The following is a 20416-nucleotide window of genomic DNA, read 5'->3' as shown; positions in this document are numbered from 1 at the left end:
ACCTTCTGATTACAGGGCCGCTTCCTTAACCGCTAGGCCACCACTGCCCAAGATTTGGTCTGTGGAATTTTGGTAGGTGGAGCCAGACGAGGATGACACACGAAGAGGAACCGAAAGGATCAGTGTGGGCCCGATGTCCGGATGCCTAGTACCTGAGGAGGGGTGGGGCCGTGCACCAAGAGAGGACAAGAGGCGGAGAAGGTGGCTGGGGAACCCTCCTGCCGTCTGGGAGGGATTTCCTCACGTGGCTGTAATCTAGTGTAGTTAGGAGGCAGGCATATGTTGGTGCCCTCCCTCACCCCCCTGTCACGCCTCTACCTCATGTATGCTGCGTGTCCTGCTTTTGTCTGTGTGTGTTTTTCGGCCATCGTGCTTTGTTTCTTTTTGTTAATTAAACTCATTAGGGTCATTCTGGTTAAGAGCAAAATACCTTAAATGTAACTAATGCTGTAATCATACAGTGTAATGGAAGGACCGGAAATAAATAATGAATATATTTCATATTTAAAAAGAATTTAACTTTCCATACAAGTCTACAAAGCTGTGGTCACAAAGACTGATCTCACATGTCTCAAATCACAAAAAAACCTTCAATAAGGAGACCTCGGCCTTTACAAACGATCCAGAATTCCTTTGAATTCGACATCACTCTAGATCGGCGCTCGTCACAATTCTGCACAGGTCGCCTCGCTCGTCTTTATCGTGAGAGTACTGTGGAGAGGCACTGACAGATGTGGTTAAAAGCAGCCCTTGTTATCCTGAAACTTTTTGATGAAATCTGAGACCATTCACGTCACGATCTCACTGCTCCTGGCTACAACAACGCATCCACACACACACACACACACACACACACACACACACACACACACACACACACACACACACACACACACACACACTTCCATACAGAACTAGCAGACACTGTCTCTTAAAACAATTTCTTTATCCTTATCTATAAATGCAGGATTCTTCATCAAACTTCCATTAGAGTCGTACCATTTCAGCTCATTCAAATCTGTTTTGCCAGTTTGGGACAAAGATGTCACATGACTGACATGGTCATTACTCTGGCCCCTGAATCACTAGAGGACACTGACATAGTGAATGCTTTAACCAAGTTCAGAGAGAGCTGCAGCCAAATGCCCAAGTGTCCTCTATCAGTCTGGCCCTTTTTGGCGGTGAAGAACAAGCATGAGAAAGAAACAGACAAGAGAATGAAAAAGGGCCTGAGCCATTTTCACATACCTCCCCAGAGAAGGCCTGGCCATTGAGGAGGTGTTCAGAACCCTGGCTGTCCTCGCTGCCAAAGTGTAACCTTATCTCTTCCAGACGATGGCTATACGTCATCGGGCCTCCTGAGACGTTCACCAAGTGTTCCTTGTCCAATCGGAGGGAAACATGGCGGCCGGTGTTGTACATAGTCCCTCCCACCTGAGGAGAAGAGAGATGAGAGGCGCAGAGTTCAGGGCAGATACTGGGTTATCCACCTCAAAGGATTCTGGTGAGACAATTTCAGGACAATTTCTGCAAAGGTATTGACAAAACAATGCAGCTACAGCATTAAATTCTCTATATAAGACAGATGGGTCGCATGGAAAAACAAATCGGAATAATGAAACGCAGAAGCCGAATTGTGGAATGGTTTTAAAGGTCCATTTATGACGGCAAATCAGTACAGGGACTGAGACCATATTCTGCAACTGAATGGTTGATGAGACAGATGTGCATTAAGTGTGGGGTCCGTCGCTAGTGTGAGGTCAAAGGTGTCCTTAGGATTTGGATAATTATATAAAACAAGAAAGCACTGCTTGCTTATCTGTATCTTTTGGGGTCCTCCCTTTTGATGCTCTCGCAAACACTACTTATTTAAACATGTGCCTTGAGGGCTGTAGTTACAATCTACACTATGTTACTATTGTATTCCTTGAGAAACTTCAGAATGTTAATGTTTAAAGAGAAGGGAAAAAGAATAAGCATTTGACCATTCAAATAGTCCACAAATGGCGTCTGAAAATGGCGGGTTAATTAAATTTATTAAGTTTTATGTAGGAACGGTTTCAAAGTGAGTTGTTGATATTCCACACATACTTCTAGGCCTCTTATCTCAGCAACACCCCCCCCCCCTTTTTTTTTTTTTTTTTTTTTACCAGTTGCCTTCAAAATGATTTTCCCTCTCCAGATTCCCGGAGAAGGAGGTCTGCCCACACATCGTAAATATTTTATAGAACCCCTGAAAAATCAATGATTAGAGAGGGGGTGGGAGGGGAGAGGCGGAGCTGGTAGAAGGAGGGAAGCGACTTTGAAAGTGAAGAAAGGTAGAGCAAAGAAAAGCGTTCAGGTGCTTAAAGGGATTATAGATCTGGAGATGCACTTAAAACATGTTCATTGTCCAAAGTCTAGTCATATTTTAGTAGCAGCATTGTGTACAGCATTAAAAGCTTGTATATTATATATATTATATACACTCATAACATTGTTGTATTATGTCATATTGCTGTATAGCATTACAAACTCTAATTATACTAATATTGTAATGGATATTATATTGTAATATTAGTGCATTATGAATAATTATTATCTAGATGCTTAATAATTCAAATCTAGCTGCAACCAAAAATGCACATTTTCACTTTATTTATTTAGTTATTTGCATCTTTTCTTGAGAAATCCATCTGTTGAGATCTCCGTCTCAACCTTATGCTTTTCACTCCTATAAGTTGCTTTGGATACATGGGTGTCAGATGAAAAAACTATGATAAAATGAGTACATTTTCACGTAAAATGAAACATGTAAAATGGCTATGCTCCCCAGCACACAAGCCCTCAACCTAACGAAGTTTCACACAACATAAATCTACCGTCCAAACCCATATGTAAGATGCACTGAAGCGGTAGCATATTGTATCATAGTGATAGATGCTCCATCTTAATATAAACCAAAGAAAAAAAAAAGAAAAAAAGAGTGAGCTCCCCCATTCCCTACCACATAATTTGTAATAATAAATAAAAAAAGCACGAGCGCAATGCCTTACTGCCTTTTAATTTCTTAATGTGACAATTTTATGTATAACACCCTGCGCTGCTCTGACAACGATTCTAATTACCGCTGGGGCTCGACCATTTACTCTCTGTACGGCTCCCTCATTAAACAAACCAAGACACACTCTTAATATCAAGAAATGTGTGTGTGTGTGTGTGTGTGTATATATATATATTAATTCGACTGGAGTGAGAAGGTTTCTGCAATGTTTGATGAGATCTGAAAATGCGACTTGACAGTCATGTCAGCTTGCTAGAGGCCCACTCTGGCTACCGTCGTTTTTTCAATCATGGCAGAGACGGCTGATATTCCTGATGAAATTAGACAGGTGAGCTATGGCTATGCTTTTGCAGAGATCTGATGTTTTTATGTCTTTGGGGTGGCTTCATATGTTGAAAGGTAAAAATGTTGATGCTTCTTAAAAAATCACTACTGGATTGCACCCATTTTCAAGTTTTAAGCATTTACCGCAGTGGTTCCCAGTTCCCCTCTTCGTTCATTCCCAGCTCCTAGTGCCCCAGTGTTCATTTGCCGCAATTATTATTCGCTCAGTGCTCCACACTCCAAACTCACTGTAGTAAAGTCAGTGAGAAGTCAGACCGACCCATCTAGAGCTCATACAAATCAGGGTTGATAAGTATGAGAGTCATGACTGTCCTTAACGTATGCAGTCATGACTGTCCAAGTTTAAGCAAACTGATAAATTCAGCTTTGTGGAACAGCCCCCAGGTCGCCGTTCACAAAAAAAACTGATTTGCTAATATGTTTGTCAAAGCGCATACCTACTCCATCGCAGTGATGTACGCAAAACCTAAACGTACCAGGTTGTGATAATACATTCGATTTACTGAAAGTCAAAATGTACCCTTCAACCACTGGACTAAACTGTATAAAGTGTGACATCCTTTACAACCTACATTCATACTCAGATTACCTCCAAATTCTGTACAGTTCATGCATTGTACATGTGTATGTGAATTCATGGGTGGGGTTTTGACCATCGTGTACACATGTACAATGACGGGGTTGTTGAAACCTGCATATTTGGAGATTTAAACATGAGACCCTACTGACCAGGGGAAGGCATTTAACTCTACTCAATACCATGCGGTTCTCCAGGACTTATGTAAAGCAGATGATTCAGCCACAGCTCATTGCATCCGGCTGGTTCTCTGTGCTTTAAAAGCGGGATTGTTCTTACCTAATGACCTATGTGACCGGGAAAAACAAAACCAGATCTAGTTCACCGGTCTCCCACTATAACAAATCCAGCAGAATTGACGACACCACCCTATCAGCCCCCACTGGTGATTACGAAGCAGCGCAAGGTCGTTGACTCTCCAGACTTCCCAGCAAGCCTCTGTGGGTTTGGGTAAGCGTGAACGCTTTTTAATATGGTTTCAGGCTCCCCGCTGCGAGCAGTGGCTCAAGGTAAAAAGCCGTAACGCGCTTGATGAAATGACAAGATTTGTGTTCTTTCATTAAGGTGAAAGAGTCGTGATGGTGATGATGAATAAAATATCAGCCTCTCGAAGCTTCGCTGGTCTCCTCACAAAGAGCGATGGTACGAGCTTGGATCCTTTCAGATGTCAAATTAATATCCAGCGGCGCTGCGACTTGTTTGTCAAGGAGCTGGTGGAGCAGTTTGGTGACTCCCGAGCCACCGTGAGTCCTATTTAAAGTGTCAAAATGAAATATTGCTCAAAAAGAAAAGAAAACAAATGGGGTCTGAAGACGAGGAGAGCTGCACAGGGCCGGAGCCGCGCTCTACCTCTTCCATTAATAAATAATCCTTCGCTTTGATGTCTTTGGATTCACTCTCTTCTCGTTCAGTCCCATCATAGTGATGCTGGTTTCTTTTTCGATCTCTCAGAGAAAAATAATAAGAAGTCCTGTTCTACAGTGTCAAACAGCAAGGGGTTTGAAATATAAGGACCAGATTCATTGTGTTACTTGGACCACGTATAAAGCTAATATTGCCTTAAATAGGAGACTAAATATGTCTTATCTTCTATTTGGGTCAATATGGTAATTTGCTACTGTATTTAATTTAGTAGCTGGAGAGATTCTCTTGTCTTGTCAAGTGACCCCAAATTAAAATGAAGCCAATGGCAAAGACCAGAATCTGATATAATCCTTCAAACTTTTTATACACACACACACAGAAATGTGTGTCAACACCTTGTGTCATACCAAGCAAACATTCTTTTTACAAATTAGGTTCCATTGGGACGGGCACTTCTGCCCTCTGAACATTTGATCTTTGTAGTTTGATTGGTTACCCTGATGTGTGTTACCTGTCTTTGATTGTATATCAGCCAGCCTGTCCTTGGCTCCTCCTGCTAGAAGACAGTTGTGTGTTTTCAACCTTTTTGAGTGTCAACCCCCAAGATTTTCATTTACATTTACAGCATTTTTCCAGACGCCCTTATCCAAAGCGACTTACAATCAGTATTTACAGGGACAGTCCCCCTGGAGTAACTTAGGGTTAAGTGTCTTGCTCAGAGACACAATAGTTGTTAGTGGGGTTTGAACCTGGGTCTTCTGGTTCATAGGCGAGTGTGTTACCCACTATGCTTCTCTGGTGATGGTGCTGATGCTATTAAGCTTTCAGGTGATTCACATTGAGAAACCTCCTGATGTCCCAATTCTGGAGCTTGGTTGCTTGCCCTGTAAAGGCAATGCTCCCATTTTCATCTATTCAAAAGCTAGTAAACATGCTACAGCTGCTGCCGGGAAAGATCAATCGTGTTTAAAACTACTTGAAATTGATTTAATCAAAATCCAAATGTAATTTTTTTAAAGATAAATCTTTTCACAATTATCCGGTGACCCCAATCAATACAGGAGTGTGTCTAGCCTTTTTATGTTGGAGGGCTCAGGCAGGGGCACAGAATGTGTAAGGGGTGGCCGGGGTTATTATTATTACAACATCGAATATGTGTGTAGTAAGCTCATGACATGATAAATGTTTAATCACCTCAAAAACCCAGACAAGTCTTAAAACCCAGCCGGACATGTTCAGGGAAAGAAGAAATCTGGTCAACCTAAATTAGCAGCGCTATACTAACTCTACACAACTTATCAACTTAGTCAATATGCAAGTCAATAAACACTACATATTACAAAAAAACTGTTTATTCAGCCAAGGAGGCTTCAAAATTTGAATCGCTTCTCTAACTGAACAAACTGATTTACAGCTCTGGTGGAGGTGGCCAGGCAGGGTGGCCAATAAGATTTCAAGGGTGGCAAGTGCAAATGGCCATGCCCCTGATTAAATGATATTTTGGACCTCCAGTTTGAGAAAGGCTGCTCTATTGTACCTCAGTGATGTCTGCTCTCTTGGGCACAAGACCACCATGGCTGCCCACTAAGGGGCAGAGGTTGCCTAGTGGTTAAGGAAGCGGCCCCGTAATCAGAAGGTTGCTGATTTGAATCCTGATACACCAAGGTACCACTGAGGTACAACTGAGCAAAGCACCGTCCCCACTCACTGCATGGCTGCCCACTGCTCACTCAGGATGATGGGTTCAATGCAGTGGACAAATTTCACTGTGTGCAAGTGAAGTGACAATCACTTCACTTTATTCTTATTATTATTCACTGCTCACAATGGGTGATGGGATAAATGGTGGGGACACATTTCATTTCATTTTATCACAATGACAATTATCCCTTTCACTTCTACATATAATCTGCTTTAAGTTTTATTATGGCACAGTTCATCACTGTGATTCCATTTTAAATAATTTTACAATTTAATGCAACAATTTATATTGCCAGAGACAATCCCAGCATAAAGACAGACACTAGAATTTAAGGGCCAATTCAGAAGACTCATTTCTGGTGTTCACATGTACACTGTGTTCAAATGGCGACACCCAGTTGCCGAGGCAGTGTAGTTTTACACTTCCCTGCAGATATGGCCTAATGATTCTTGCTGCCTGGGTGATTCAGTAGCCCTGCAGCCTCCTCACATTGAGAATAAAGAGTTTTCCCGTCGAATGGCTCAGGGAATCGTCACTAATGCCAATATCAGCACAGGCTTTGCCGGCCAGTGGGTGCAGAGCAATCTGATTTCAATAAGCGCCAAGCCGAGTGCGGCTCTGACAACCCCTGGAGTAATGAGTGGTGGCCGCATGGCCTCGCAGAACCTCGATACGGACTCATTTTCAGACTGATCAGATGCTAAATACAGCTCCAATGCCAGGATTTAAAGATTACTTTCAGTCAGAGAGTAAACTTTTCTGATGGTGTGGGGGGGGCAAGATTTTAATGGCATAACTTGCAAGATTGTGAAAGCTGACTCCAAAGAGGGGAGTCCACATGGATTCCGGTTACATAGATCTCCCATCTAAACATCTAGCACACCAATCCTGCTGCCATTGTTAATGCAATGTTTTTCCCCCCACAGAGCGGCTACACAGGTCAATTCTAATCACGGAAATGACTGACAGAGCTTCCGTCAGGCAGGAGGCTAAAAGAGAAATGAAAAAGAGCAGCGGAGAGAGAATAAAGGGCTGTTGGTGGGCAGGTCTTGGCTCTTAAAAACCCACATGCGATAGCCCCTTTGGAGGTTTTGAAAAACACAGACTTCAGTCCCAAAGGCTTTTAGCCATTTAGAAATTTTAGAAATTGTTTTCTTTTACAAAGATTCACATAGTATTTACTAGGAGATTTGTGACCTTTCCTATGAATTTCACTGTCACAAAACATTACAGAGATGGTTACATATATTTTTCACACACACACACACACACACACACACACACACACACACACACACACACACACACACACACACACACACACACACACACACACACTCCTGAGGACACAGGACTGTAAAACAACACACATGAGGTTATGTAATAAACAAAAACAGCTAACAGGGTAAAAAGTTGAACATTTGAGCCTCTTCACAGCATGAAGCTTTTGCTGTGATGGCAGCATTTCACACTCTTGGCTTCTCTCCACCAGTTAGACAACAGGGAGGGTTTCCAACAGTCCTGAAGGTTTATGCTGAACTCTTTCTTATCATTCACTCATGTTAATGAGCATCTCATGAAGTGGCTTTTGATGATGACAATATAACAATGATGACCGAAGCAGCCATGACGGTAAAAAGAGGCGACTTTGAAAAAAACGGATTCATCAAACATACTTCATTGTCTCCTTATGCAAAAATACTAAATATGTTTCTTGCATTGGATTCTTCAACACAGCCTTTATCTTACTCTCCATAACCGCCACAGAATAAGTGTGTCCACATTTTTTACTTTTGTACTGTTAAACAAACTGATCACATTTGAGTCAAAAATTCCAATTGTGATCAAAGACTTGTATTAGTTATAACTAAGGGAGTGGAAATTAATCTCACAATTGATGCATCGTGATGCGGATGTGGACAAATATATCATAATAACATTGCTTGGCAATCTTCTGGCAACAGCACAAAATCCTCTCATCTCATCGACATATTCAAAAGCATAATGTGAAGTAGATGTAAAAAATTGATGGGATGCATCGTAATGCATTGAGATACTGAATCGAACTTCTGACAGTTTAATCAAGAGACCAGTGACGGTTCACACCTCTATCTTAAAACCAAAAAAAAAGAAAGAACAATAATGTTAACAACAATTTTTTTTTAAGTATTTAAGTTTATAGCCACTATTAAACAATAACACTTTGAAAGGATTCAATAGTCAAAACAGGATGAAACAGGAGTGTTATGTCCACAACAACGGTTCTCAAACCTGGCCATGTTAATAAAAGGTGGTAGAGATTCTTGTTTGTCTAGTTGCTTCTCTGTTCCGTAAAGGCATTAAAATTTAAGGAACTCCTGGGGCTCCCGAAAAAAAACAACATGGCTTGACATTTTAAGCACGTCCCCACGCAAACTGCCCACTCCAGGACCTTTTCCAGGCGCCCCATGCACAAATAACGTTCAGGTACCACGGAGTAGCCTGAGAAGATCTATACTGCAGTATACTGGAGGGCGGTGCTTTTCTTCCAAACTCCCCATCAGTGATTTACTGTGGTTTGGATGCGAAGGATAATGAGTGAAAATGTTATGCCCTGCCGTGAAAAACAAACCCGGAGAAGATAGTATTTGCATTTGTTTGTAGTGTAAGTAGGGCTTATCCCGAGTAGTTCAGTAGCAGAACACACTCCACGTCGTTTATCCTTATCCCACGCACCTCAGACTCTCAAATGCGTCGGAGACAGCACCGGTTCCACGCCCATTCTTAATGAATTACTCCAGTCCAACGATAATACTGATACAATTGAAAAAAATGACTATATATGGCTATGAAGGGGTCAGAAATCCCTGGTCCTGGTGGACACTCATCCTTAACACTCATCCTCCTTGACCCTAACCCTCAGGTTTGGTGGAACATGGAAAGATCTAAGCTGTGCAGGGCTGACAAACCCTACTCCATATATGTTTTCTTTAGTTTATTTAAATGTAAATCAAGCATAATTCCTTGTTAGTGCAAAGCGATGTACCCTCAGAAGTATTTCCTCCTAACAAACACCACAATGTTGCTGGTCTGAAACCAAGCACCCGTTAAATCTGAAATTGTTTGGGCGACTGGAGAAATGAAAATGGCGTTACGCCATTTTTGCTTTGTATAGTAGGCGTGGCTTGCGATGTGGTCTCAATGTTGTCAGGCGCTGTTTCCCAGCCTCAGCAATGACCCAGCACTGGCGCCCGTGTAGCCAACAGCTTCCTGGGCCACGGTCCACTGGTATAGACAATGCAAGGCAAGAAAAATTTATTTAAACGTCCTTGTGACATAAAGTTCTTTATTAACCTCATAAAATAGTGTCTTTTTGTAACATCATGCTCTTTATATAATATTCCAAGGAGAAGAAAGGAGACTTGATACTGGACTAATTTATTCTGTTCAAGTGGAAGCTACAATGGGACGGCTTGGGAAGTGCAGTTTTGGGAACAATTTCTGTCCCTTCATTTCAAACGAAAGCAGCAGAAGCTTCACAAGCCATAAAGAAGAAGCACCTCGAAGGCACTTCAATGAATTCTTCAGGCTTCTGCCAACGTTTAGCTCAGAGGCAGACGAGGCAGAGAAGGCAAATAGCTCAGAGGTACTTCAGGTGCTATTATGAATATTTCATAGCAGATAGACACCACAGAGATATTGATAATAATGTACTTGACTCTTTTTCTCCCCCATCTTCGCTCATTTCCACCTGCTGAACCGACCACAATGTGAAGCATTTTTCTGATTTCCACGGTTTCTGTCAAATGCAATTACTGCAGCGGAATACGGAGATATACTGAGTCCGGCTTGTTTCACCGAAATTCTCTGCATCCCGCGCAGTCTGAGCCACGGTTTCCCTCCACTGAGTGACACTGTGCAGCCGGGGCTCGCCTGTTTATGAAGCGTAAAACCTGGGCGAGACGTCTGCTCCGCCGAGGCCTTTTTGCGGAACCCGTCTGCTGTCTGGGCTTTCACCACCGTCAGCACCTTCAAACAGCACTTTGGAACGCCTTCCTCCCCCCCAGAACACCATCTGGTCCTGCTGTGTCACTGCCGTGCCAGCTCGGGAGGGAGGCGCAGGACGCTGCGGCCACCGCTGCCACCGCTGCTGGTGGCAAATGAAACAATAAAATATTCCCCCTGTGCAAGGTGTGTGGAACAATCAATTACAACAGCAGGTGACGAGGGGCGTTGTGGGCATATAATTTGGGATATAATATGAAAATTAAAAAAAAAACAAAAAAAACTGAATTACGGTGAGAAAAGAAAAACCCTTTAAGCAAAGCTCCTTCCTGGCCTCTTGATTTCATAAGAAATTTGGTCAGGCATCGTCAACAATGGCGGGATCTGCATGACCCCCCGAGGCGCTTATTCCGAGCACTTCAGCGCAAGCCCTTCAGTCAACATCCTGACGTTGAGTATGAACACGGGCCGCAATTTAATACAGATGCACAGGCCAGCGGCATTAAATCGCAGTCACCGCCAATAAGGCCGACACCCTCAGTAGTGTTCCCGCACTGTGATTAGCGCGTTAAAATTCCAATTCTAGGATTTTATTTGAACAGTGACAGAACAGAACAAGGTTTGCACATTTCTCACGGTGGATTTTGTCCCACTCCTCTTTGCAGGAAGGAGGTTCTTTCCCAAGATTTGATGAGATGATTTTTTTTATTAGTCCCACAAGTAAAGGATCATCTTATCAAATCTTCGGCGAGAATACCCTCCTTCATGGGTACACGGCCCCACCCATCCTTCCTTTGATGCAGTGCAGTTGTCCTGTCCCCTTGGCAGAAAAACACCACCAACGTTTCCTCCTCCCTGTTTGACAGTGGGGTTGGCGTTCTTTGGGTCACGGGCAGCATTCCTCCTCCTCCTCCAATCATGGCGAGTTGATGCCATCAATCTTGGACTCATCTGAACACAACACTTTTCAATGTCAGCTCCTTACCTGTATAAAATACAACTGGGAGCCAGAAAGCTCGCTGATTAATGCAAATTCATTTAGAACTTTTTTTTTTTATTGTTCTTTCACTGTTAAAATAAACCTACTTTCTGAAAATCTAGACTAATCTGTTCTTTGTAAGTGGGCAAATTTACACATTTTTCAGGGGATCCAATAATTATTTCCCCAACTGTATGTAATTACCATGATGACAGGCCTTCCTTAAATTTTATTGTAGGTTTGTTCAGGCCCACAGTCTACCATTGGAACCTTTTGTGTTTTCAAGTCTTACTACAAGTCAATCAAACAACCAATCCTTAATTATGAAGAGCTTTTTACAATGTACATTGGCCCTAAATAGGTACGGCGCTCAAAGTGGGAATGAACAATGTTGGGAAGAAGCCTTGAGAGGAATCAGGACTCAAGTAGGAAAACGCATCCTCCTCATATCTGGTCTCCCCTAATTTGCCTCCCATTTTTTTGCTTCACACACTGGCCTGAGACGTCAGAAGGCAAAGCCTTTCATTACCAGTGCACAACAAAACAGATCACTGAGAAGCTTTCTTCAAGCTTCCTCTTACACTTGCGTCATGTAGTTACGTCATAAGGCGCCGCTGAAGGGATATCTAAACCTCTATATAATAACTTTATTCTCTTTCTGTGCTTGACAGTCAATTTTAGATTCATTCCTCTGGAATCCCACTATAAGATACGGTTTGAGATACAAAAAAAGAAATCCTTATTCTCACTCAGCTTGTCTTACCCAACCCAGTTTTAAGCTGATGAAGGCACATGAATAATGGAATGGAGTGATTCGTGCTTGGTTCATGGTTTGCTTAGAGGGGTTTCAAGTTTAAGTTCAAGTGAGCTTTATTTTAATTATTAGACAGTACACAGTGAAACGAAACAACGAGATAACGTTTCTTTGGAACCTGGTGCTATATGTAACATTTAAACAGAGTTACATATTGACATAAAGTGCATGTATGCAACATAGACAAAGCGGGCTAGATAAAATGCGAACTCGGGACACAGGCAGTGCAAGAATGAGACTTAAGACAAACAAAACATGAAGACAGACTAAACTACACAGCACTAAACTAGAGAAATGAGTACTGAAGGTCCAAAAGTGCAAATACCCCTGTGCAAAATGGAACAGCGCAATAATAGATAATATTTTCTATTTCTGTCAGTCCAAAGAGAAAAGTTCCTGAATGTTCAGGCGTCTGATGGCCTGTTGCATAGTCTAGCAGGGAGGGCCCGAATGCTTTGATACCCTTTTTTCCAGATGGTAAGAGTGTGAAGTGTGCACACGAGGAGTGTGTGGAGTCTGTCCGGATGCAGAGTGTTTGGTAAATGTCCTTTGTGGAGGGTAGAGAAACTCTGATGATCTTCTCAGCTGTCCTTACTATCCTCTCTAGGCTCTTCCGCTGGTGGAGCGGATTCACTTCACACAGTCAGCAGTGGGTCAAAGGAAGGAGGCATGATGGGAAGTGACTCATGGTGTCTCGGCATCTTCTTCCTGATAAACCAGGCAAACGTACCTGTCGGAATTTTTTTACCTTACACGCGACAACATAGGCCACTGGATGCAAAATGATGGAGTGCGAGGGCGCAGTGATGGCCATGGGAGGAGCCTGATTAAAAAAGGCAACAACCAGCATGCACACAATCGTCCAGATACAACGAAATCCAGATGACATTTATATAAATCTCCAAAAAATACATAGATGAAATAAGCAAAACATGATCATGGCAACATACATATTTTACTTCTGTGGTTGCTTTTCACCCCCCAGTTGTGTGTTGTTTCTTACATACGAACATCCCACAGAGGTCCAGCAGTATGTGTTTGTTTCCATCTTAAAAAATGTATCTACCTTAGTTTGACTTTGGAATGATAGATTTCTGGATTTTCTAGTACAACTAATGGATTTTGCACACTTGTATTTTACATGCCTGTAAAATATTTTGATTTTTCATAGATCAGATGCAGATCCTATTGCGATTACTGACTCAATCTAGATTCTCTTGCATGCTAAATATCTGTTCAAGCTGCTGATAGGTTACCGCCAATGAGAGTGCAGGACACAGGATAATAGAAACAGACAGGGCCAACTCCCATTTTTGCAATAGGCCCTTGTTATTTCCCACGTCACATATCTTTTAGTGACATATCGTTTTTTTATTTTTGGAGACTCAATTGGGGGTGAAAGATTGTCTGGTGTCAACAATCAATAATGTAGTATGAACCATTACAACCCAATCACAAGTCAAAAAGTTGTGCAGTCTGAACAGTACTGCTGGAGACATCAGAGCCAGTGGATCCATATCAAATGAACCTCCATGGACTCTATTTTCAGGATACTGCTGTAATCAATCAATGCAAACAACAGTTTTTGTAATTTTTTTGGATCCAACTTATTAGAGGTATTTACTTTCATGTCTTTCATGTAGGTTTTGAAGGGCTGTCTATAGTGCTGATGGCACTGGTTTAAAGAGATTTTTTTCTCTCGAGTGAACCGTCTCAGAAGTGTAATAATCAATGCGCTGCTTTTTAAGCAGACAGAGAGAATAATTCAGAATGAAGGATGCTGCTTTTCCGGCGCCAGCCCCTCTTCTCCGCTTGTCCGGCTTCATTCTCTAATGAAACAAAAGCATTACCACCTTCCTCTGCCTGCTGAAGCAGTGGGCCTAACAAGGCTTTGAAGCTCTGAAAGCACGACGTGAATTACTCAAGAATCAATCTGACTCCGAGCCGAGCGTTCCCTCCGAGAACGGCCGCCTACAAAACGTAACCAGCTGAGACGCATTACCAGCGCTGAGATTAAAACCAAGTCAGAGGACGGGGAAAAAGAAACCTCACCACAGCACACTCCACCAGCTCTGGAGGGTGGAAGATGGGGGTGCTTCTATCCCGTCTACGCTGCACAACATGGACTAGAGTTAAAATATTCGTCTTCTGTGGCACAGAATTCTTACATAATTCATTATATGGGATTTTAAATGGTTTTAGAGACAACATGCAATAATATGTATATAATAACAGGCTTACCTATTATGACTTAAACAATAGAGTAAAATGGTGTTCACGTACTTTATGTATTTTATGTATTTAAATTCTAAAACTAATTGCGCCTTTTAAAAGTATTCTGAAGTACAATGATGGTATGAAGCATATTTATTTCTTAATTACATGGCATTTTCCACTGTCTCACAGTGTCTGGTTCCTGGGGGTTAAGGGCCTGGGTTCAGGTACGACTAATTTCCATCCCCTACCCAGGTTCCTGGCACCTAGGTTGCGGGACCCTGTGTCCTAATCAACCTTAATCATTTATTTATTTATTTGGTTTATTTTAATACATTTTTTAATTCAGTAAATGCCACACATATAATAAAGCTTAGATAATTACAAATGCGGTTTGAATGTAAAGTAAAATGCAAAGCATTTTAAGTTCTCTCAACATGGGCGTCAACTTTTTTTATAGTGTAAGTATAGTGTAAGTGTCAGGATTGCCTGCAGCTGGGCTCCACACCTGAATCCAATCCTGACGCCCCATAAATGCCGGAAGTTTCCGCCCGTTCTGGGTCTCTGGCATTTTCGTGAACTCTCTGCACGAACTTGACCTGGTTTAGTTTTATGTGTTTTGAGTTCTGGCAATCGCCACACGCCTACGGGTTAGTTTGTGTTTTTTGATTGTAGTTAAATTGTTTTCGGCCACCGCGCCGCTGTTTATTTGTATGTCTTTATTGTTTGTTGTAATAAAACCCCCTTCCCAGCATGTCAGACCTCTGCGCTTCCTTCCCCCGTAAGTCCGTAGTCGTGACAGAATGCCAGAGACCCAGAACGGGCGGAAACTTCCGGCATTTATGGGGTGTCAGGATTGGATTCAGGTGTGGAGCCCAGCTGCAGGCAATCCTGACAGTAAGTATAGTTTTTTGTAGGGATAGTATAGTCTATAGCTCAGGAACAATGTTAGTAAGTTGGGTTTGAACCTGTCACTTTATTATTATTTATTATTATACTGGGAGCCCTCCAGGGTCTCATCTCCTCCATGACCACCAGCGATCTTCTGCCTTCTCCTCTGGGCTGCTTCCCGAACATATTAGCATGAGATTACAGGCCCAGGAACAGTCATATCCACCATATCCTCATGAGAGGCATCCGAGCTATGATGGTCGTGGTGTAGGCCGATCGGAAACAGTGCTGTTTGTCTTTAGTGTTTGTTTTTTGCAAGATTTAACACGAGCCGCTAAGCACCTCTTAGCAACGTGAAGTTCTGTAGCTGAAGATTTCTTTTTTTTTTTCGTCTCCGGGCCTAAAAAGAATCCAGGGCTTTTGTTTCCGGATGACTCATGGATTACACCCTGAATGACGGTTTGTGTTCAGACAATAAAGACGATCAAAGCAGCCCACGCTATTTTGCCAGAGCTGATTAAATGGCACCGATAGCGGAGGTAAATCAAGTGTAGGAGCAATTCATTAATTTATAAATGACTGAGCCAAGCTTCTTATTTAATCATATCAGAAGTGTTGAGTAATAATACAAGACCGCCAAACTGTGGCGGCAATAACAGCCACGGCGTTCATGCTTCAGTGTGTATCCACTATGACATGGTCCACTGCGGACCCCCCCTCCCCACCAACCCCACCTCAGCAGACAATATATAGAGTTCGAACAAAGACTGACGTCATCCCTGTGCATCGAATTTGCAAGGCAGAAGAATTGCAAGACTTCAGCCCCGTTACTGCTTGACCTTGTGTTTTTAAACCTGCAAACATGATGGAGACCAGGCACAGACTCTCCGGTGACCTGGATTTGGTCATAGCTGGGGTCAACAGCGTCACCGACCACATCAGTCTGAGGAATTATAAGCACAGCTCTTGAGAACAGCACTTTGATTCAAGGCCATCTTGTCTGGTGAGGGCTGTTCTGTTCTGTCAAATGAAGAATGGAACCTTTGCACATGAAACAGAGATACATTGATCACCAGGATTGCCTTGTGGAGTCCATTTGTCTTCTCAAGCGCACGCTGCTAAACACACATAAAAAAAGGCACACTAAATGAAAAGGCATTCTATAATCCATTAAAAGAAATATAGATTACAGTGAATTTTTTTATGAAATTGAATGATTTTGGTATCTCTCTCTCTCTCTCTCTATATATATATATATATATATTGGATGGGTTACTCCTTTGGGTCTTGGTGTCTTCTCAAGTAATTTTGGAAACAATGCCATGATTTCCATGATATTATCTATTGATAATAATAAACAAATTGACAATAATAAATGATTGTCTCCTTTAATTAATGCAGTTCTGGCATTCTCACTCTCTAATTACTGGATTTGCCACCTGAGCTCCTCATCATTAAAAGGGTGGCAGTAGTCTAATGGGCTGGTTCTTTGAACCAGACGACCACAAAGTCACAAGTTCAAACCCCACTTACTACCATTGTGTCCCTGAACGAGAAACTTAACCCTGAGTGTCTCCAGGGGACTGTCCCTGTAACTACTGATTGTAGGTTGCTCTGGATAAGTGCGTCTTATAAATGCTGTAAATGTAAATTTAAGTGGCTATCATAATTTATTCAACTTCATGTATTGTTTTATTTTACAGAATTAGAATGTCAGAACAGTTGTAACATGTTGCATGTTGTGCATGCTGGAAAACAGGACTCCCCTCAACATCTTCAGCCTGTGTGTCTATCACATCCAATGAGACAAGATGTTAAAAAGTAATCTGGTGTTTACTTGTTAACGCTCAGACGTTCTGAAGCGCTCAGCGTTCAATACATGCTACACATTAAGCATTTGGATTGAGTTTTTTTCAGGTGATCTCTATTTTATGAGATGCACCAGTAGCTCATCTGTATGCTCATACATTTCTGCCTGTGAGATTGATTTTGATGAGAACAAGATGCCACCAGGAAAATATCATTAATTTTTTTTATTCCAGGGGTCTTATGTACTGTATACTATAGCAAAAGAAACACAAACAAAACACACAATTTTGGGTATTCATTTAAACCGATTGTCGTATGACTGCCAAGACAAGAATTGATCATTAAAAATATATTTATTTGCAATAACAGAATAAATGCACTAGCCAGCCTTAGCAATGAGTAGCGCTGTTAGATCCCGTGGTCTTTACCTCACATGCAGCAGCAGATTAATTATGTGGTGCTTAATGTATGCATTTCTCTAATTCTCAAAAAAAAAAGAAGTGGCCATGACCACCAGCTATTTTGAAATGCTAAAAGCTAAGCCAAGCTCAGGGCTACACGTGGTACAGATTAAGCATGTTCAATTAGAACATGCTAATTCGAACATATATATGTAAATAGCCCATATGTTGCCAGCGGTGCCAGGCCTATGGTGTCTGATGTCGATTAGCTTGCCACGTCGTAAGCCGCTGGCCTTGCGGGTTTTGTCCCTTCTCAACAGTAGGACAGACAGTGACAGTCAAGCCAAGCCTGCGAGTCAGAGGCTGGCGGCATTATCATATTCATGCGTTGGGATTCCCCACAATGATGGCATCTATGATCCTCGCCAGGAAGTGGCCCGGAGCTGTGGCGTTCACTGCTAATTAACTGTCTGGTGCTTTTTTTCGAGCTTCTAACATGTTTTATTCCATCGCATTGCTCCGTCCCCGCATTTATAAACATCAAAAGTCAGTCTGACCAGGATTTTTTTTTTTTTTTTACTCTTTTCCTGCACTCCAGACCAAAACGAGTCACGTGAGAGTCCTTACCTCCACGCCTCATTATGCCAGGCATCGGCTGCAACGCCCCGTACCGAACGGCAGGTACGCTCTCGTTCTCTGCTTAATTGCCCCATTTTCTTCTCCCAGTACATTACATAAAGTGACTCTTAACAGGCCACACTGTTCCACTGTTTTCATAACAACTAATTGATTTCATAATCCAATGAATCGTTTAATTGCCGGCAATTGAATCGTCATATGTCATCAGTGTAAATCGGCAACAATGGCTTGAAGCGACAAGGTTAATTGCAGGTTTTTGGCACAGCAATCATGGTACTGTTGGTAATGAACGGTGTAGGAAACCTGAGGTTCCAGCTCGTTGTAGAATAGGGCAGGTTCAAAGACGGAAAAAGACAGCATGACAGAGAGCTGGCAAAGATGTGTGTACTTTAATAAGAAATGAGACACGAAAGTAAGTTTAAGGCAACCCTCTTCTGGTGGGTGTACGCTCAGATAGAAGTAAAGTAACGTCCCCCTTGAACATAACCTCTCAGAATGTTCCCTAAATGTCTGTGTATAAGGTCCCCTTTATGTTCAAGCAATGTTTTTCAAGATGTTCCAACAACATCATAAGAACTTTCTGAGAACTTAAATAAACCTCCCCATTGTAATGTCATGGAAAGACCAAAATGGGATGTAAAAACATCCACATTAGAATGAGGAGCAAATGGAAACAATCCATGAAGTTTTCTCATCTCAAACAATAATTTGTTATGGAGATCAGTAACATCTGTAACATCTGACAGAGAACTCTATGGTGAGGACAAATCAGTGGAATGTACACATGTTGCAAGCTATTTTCCTTTAAAAACACAGAAATAATGGTTTAATTCTTTAAAATATAAAACCCCATTGTTTCACCGTAAAATTATGAAAAAATGTTCCATTAACATTTACAGCACGCTATACAGCACGCTATAATGATTTTTAGGCAAATATAGTTATTTAATATACCTGAGGCTAGAACATCTACACAAAGCTGCTACCATACCTCATGCAGTGGCTTTAAAAAAATACTTACATGTTTGATGGACATATTCATGTATGGAACATGGCATGGGTGCAGAGTTTGACATGTGCTAATGGTCCACACAGCAGACAAAAAATAAATAAATAAGTAAACAAATAAATCTGTCTGTGACCCAATTCTGGCTCTCGCATGGCAGGCCTGCTCTTTACCTGCTTCCCCTCTCTCTCTATCAGGGGACAAGCCATTGCTGCTTATATGTTTCCTCCTTTTTTGTATTATGAGCTTGGAACCCTTACTATTACAATGTCAAGATAGTGAAACAATTGGGCTTTTTTATACTGTAAAACATAGACGCTTTATCTATTTGTATGAAATCTGTAGTAGCTTATGCAACTTTATGACTCAGGAAGCCATGTATGGTGTACTGTCATAATAATGTATGTGTTCTGGAATATAAGAATAGGCTAGTATATAAATAGAACAGCGTAATTTTGGATCTTAGCCGATAAAAGTGAACAAGACATAAACTGAGTGAAAAAGGTATTAATTGCAAAACGGTGATCACCTAACCTATCAATTTTATGTTTTCTTCCCCTGTCCTCGATCATTATGCAGCATCTATATTTTAAAAGCATCCTACAATTATGATGCTTGCAAGCCGTGTTGTCATGGCAATTACCCAGTCTTTCTGGCGCACCTCCCTCATTACAATAATTCCGGGAGCTCCTGTAACATGCTCCACGGACAGAACATGACAGCTTCGCTGTACCTCATGGAGAGCATGGAGAAATGCGGCCAAAACAAGACCAAGCATGAAAAAATCTGTATTTGGTATACTTGTATGACATTTCCTTTTGGAAAATGGCCGGGACTTCACACAGGAAGAAAACAGGGTTTTGTTATATTTACTCCCCGACTTAATGTGCTCTTTGTCTCGGGGCGGTGCGCAAAGCCACAGGCCATGAAGTCTCCGGCTCTGATGGAGCCCTTGTGGCATGGAGTTGCACGGATGCTACACCAAGCGGATGTTAAAAATGCCGCGGCGCGCTGGAGAGCGCCCACCAGTCAATCTGTCTCAGCATGATGTCGAGTGATAAGATGGGGTAGCGGCACAGCGGGCATTCTTCTTCTTCACTCTTCTCCAACAGGCAACAGCCAAGTCTGAGCCAAGAGCCACAATCCGA

At 42.0% G+C, this 20416-nt stretch overlaps 1 protein-coding gene across 2 annotated transcripts in view; it reads right to left on the bottom strand.

Moving 5' to 3' along the window:
- The window catches only part of ca10a (carbonic anhydrase Xa), a 135128-nt gene that overhangs the window by 14575 nt on the left and 100137 nt on the right, over positions 1-20416 (bottom strand). For both annotated transcript variants that reach the window (XM_028970716.1, XM_028970717.1), the window contains exon 5: positions 1249-1434. In XM_028970716.1, the coding sequence (XP_028826549.1) occupies positions 1249-1434 (186 nt within the window). The remainder of the gene's footprint in view (positions 1-1248; positions 1435-20416) is intronic.

This window comes from Denticeps clupeoides, chromosome 2 (genome assembly GCF_900700375.1).
Source record: "Denticeps clupeoides chromosome 2, fDenClu1.1, whole genome shotgun sequence".
In the NCBI taxonomy this organism is placed as follows: domain Eukaryota; kingdom Metazoa; phylum Chordata; class Actinopteri; order Clupeiformes; family Denticipitidae; genus Denticeps; species Denticeps clupeoides.
Note: the sequence above shows the minus strand (reverse complement) of the source record. Positions and strands in the feature narration are given on the sequence as shown.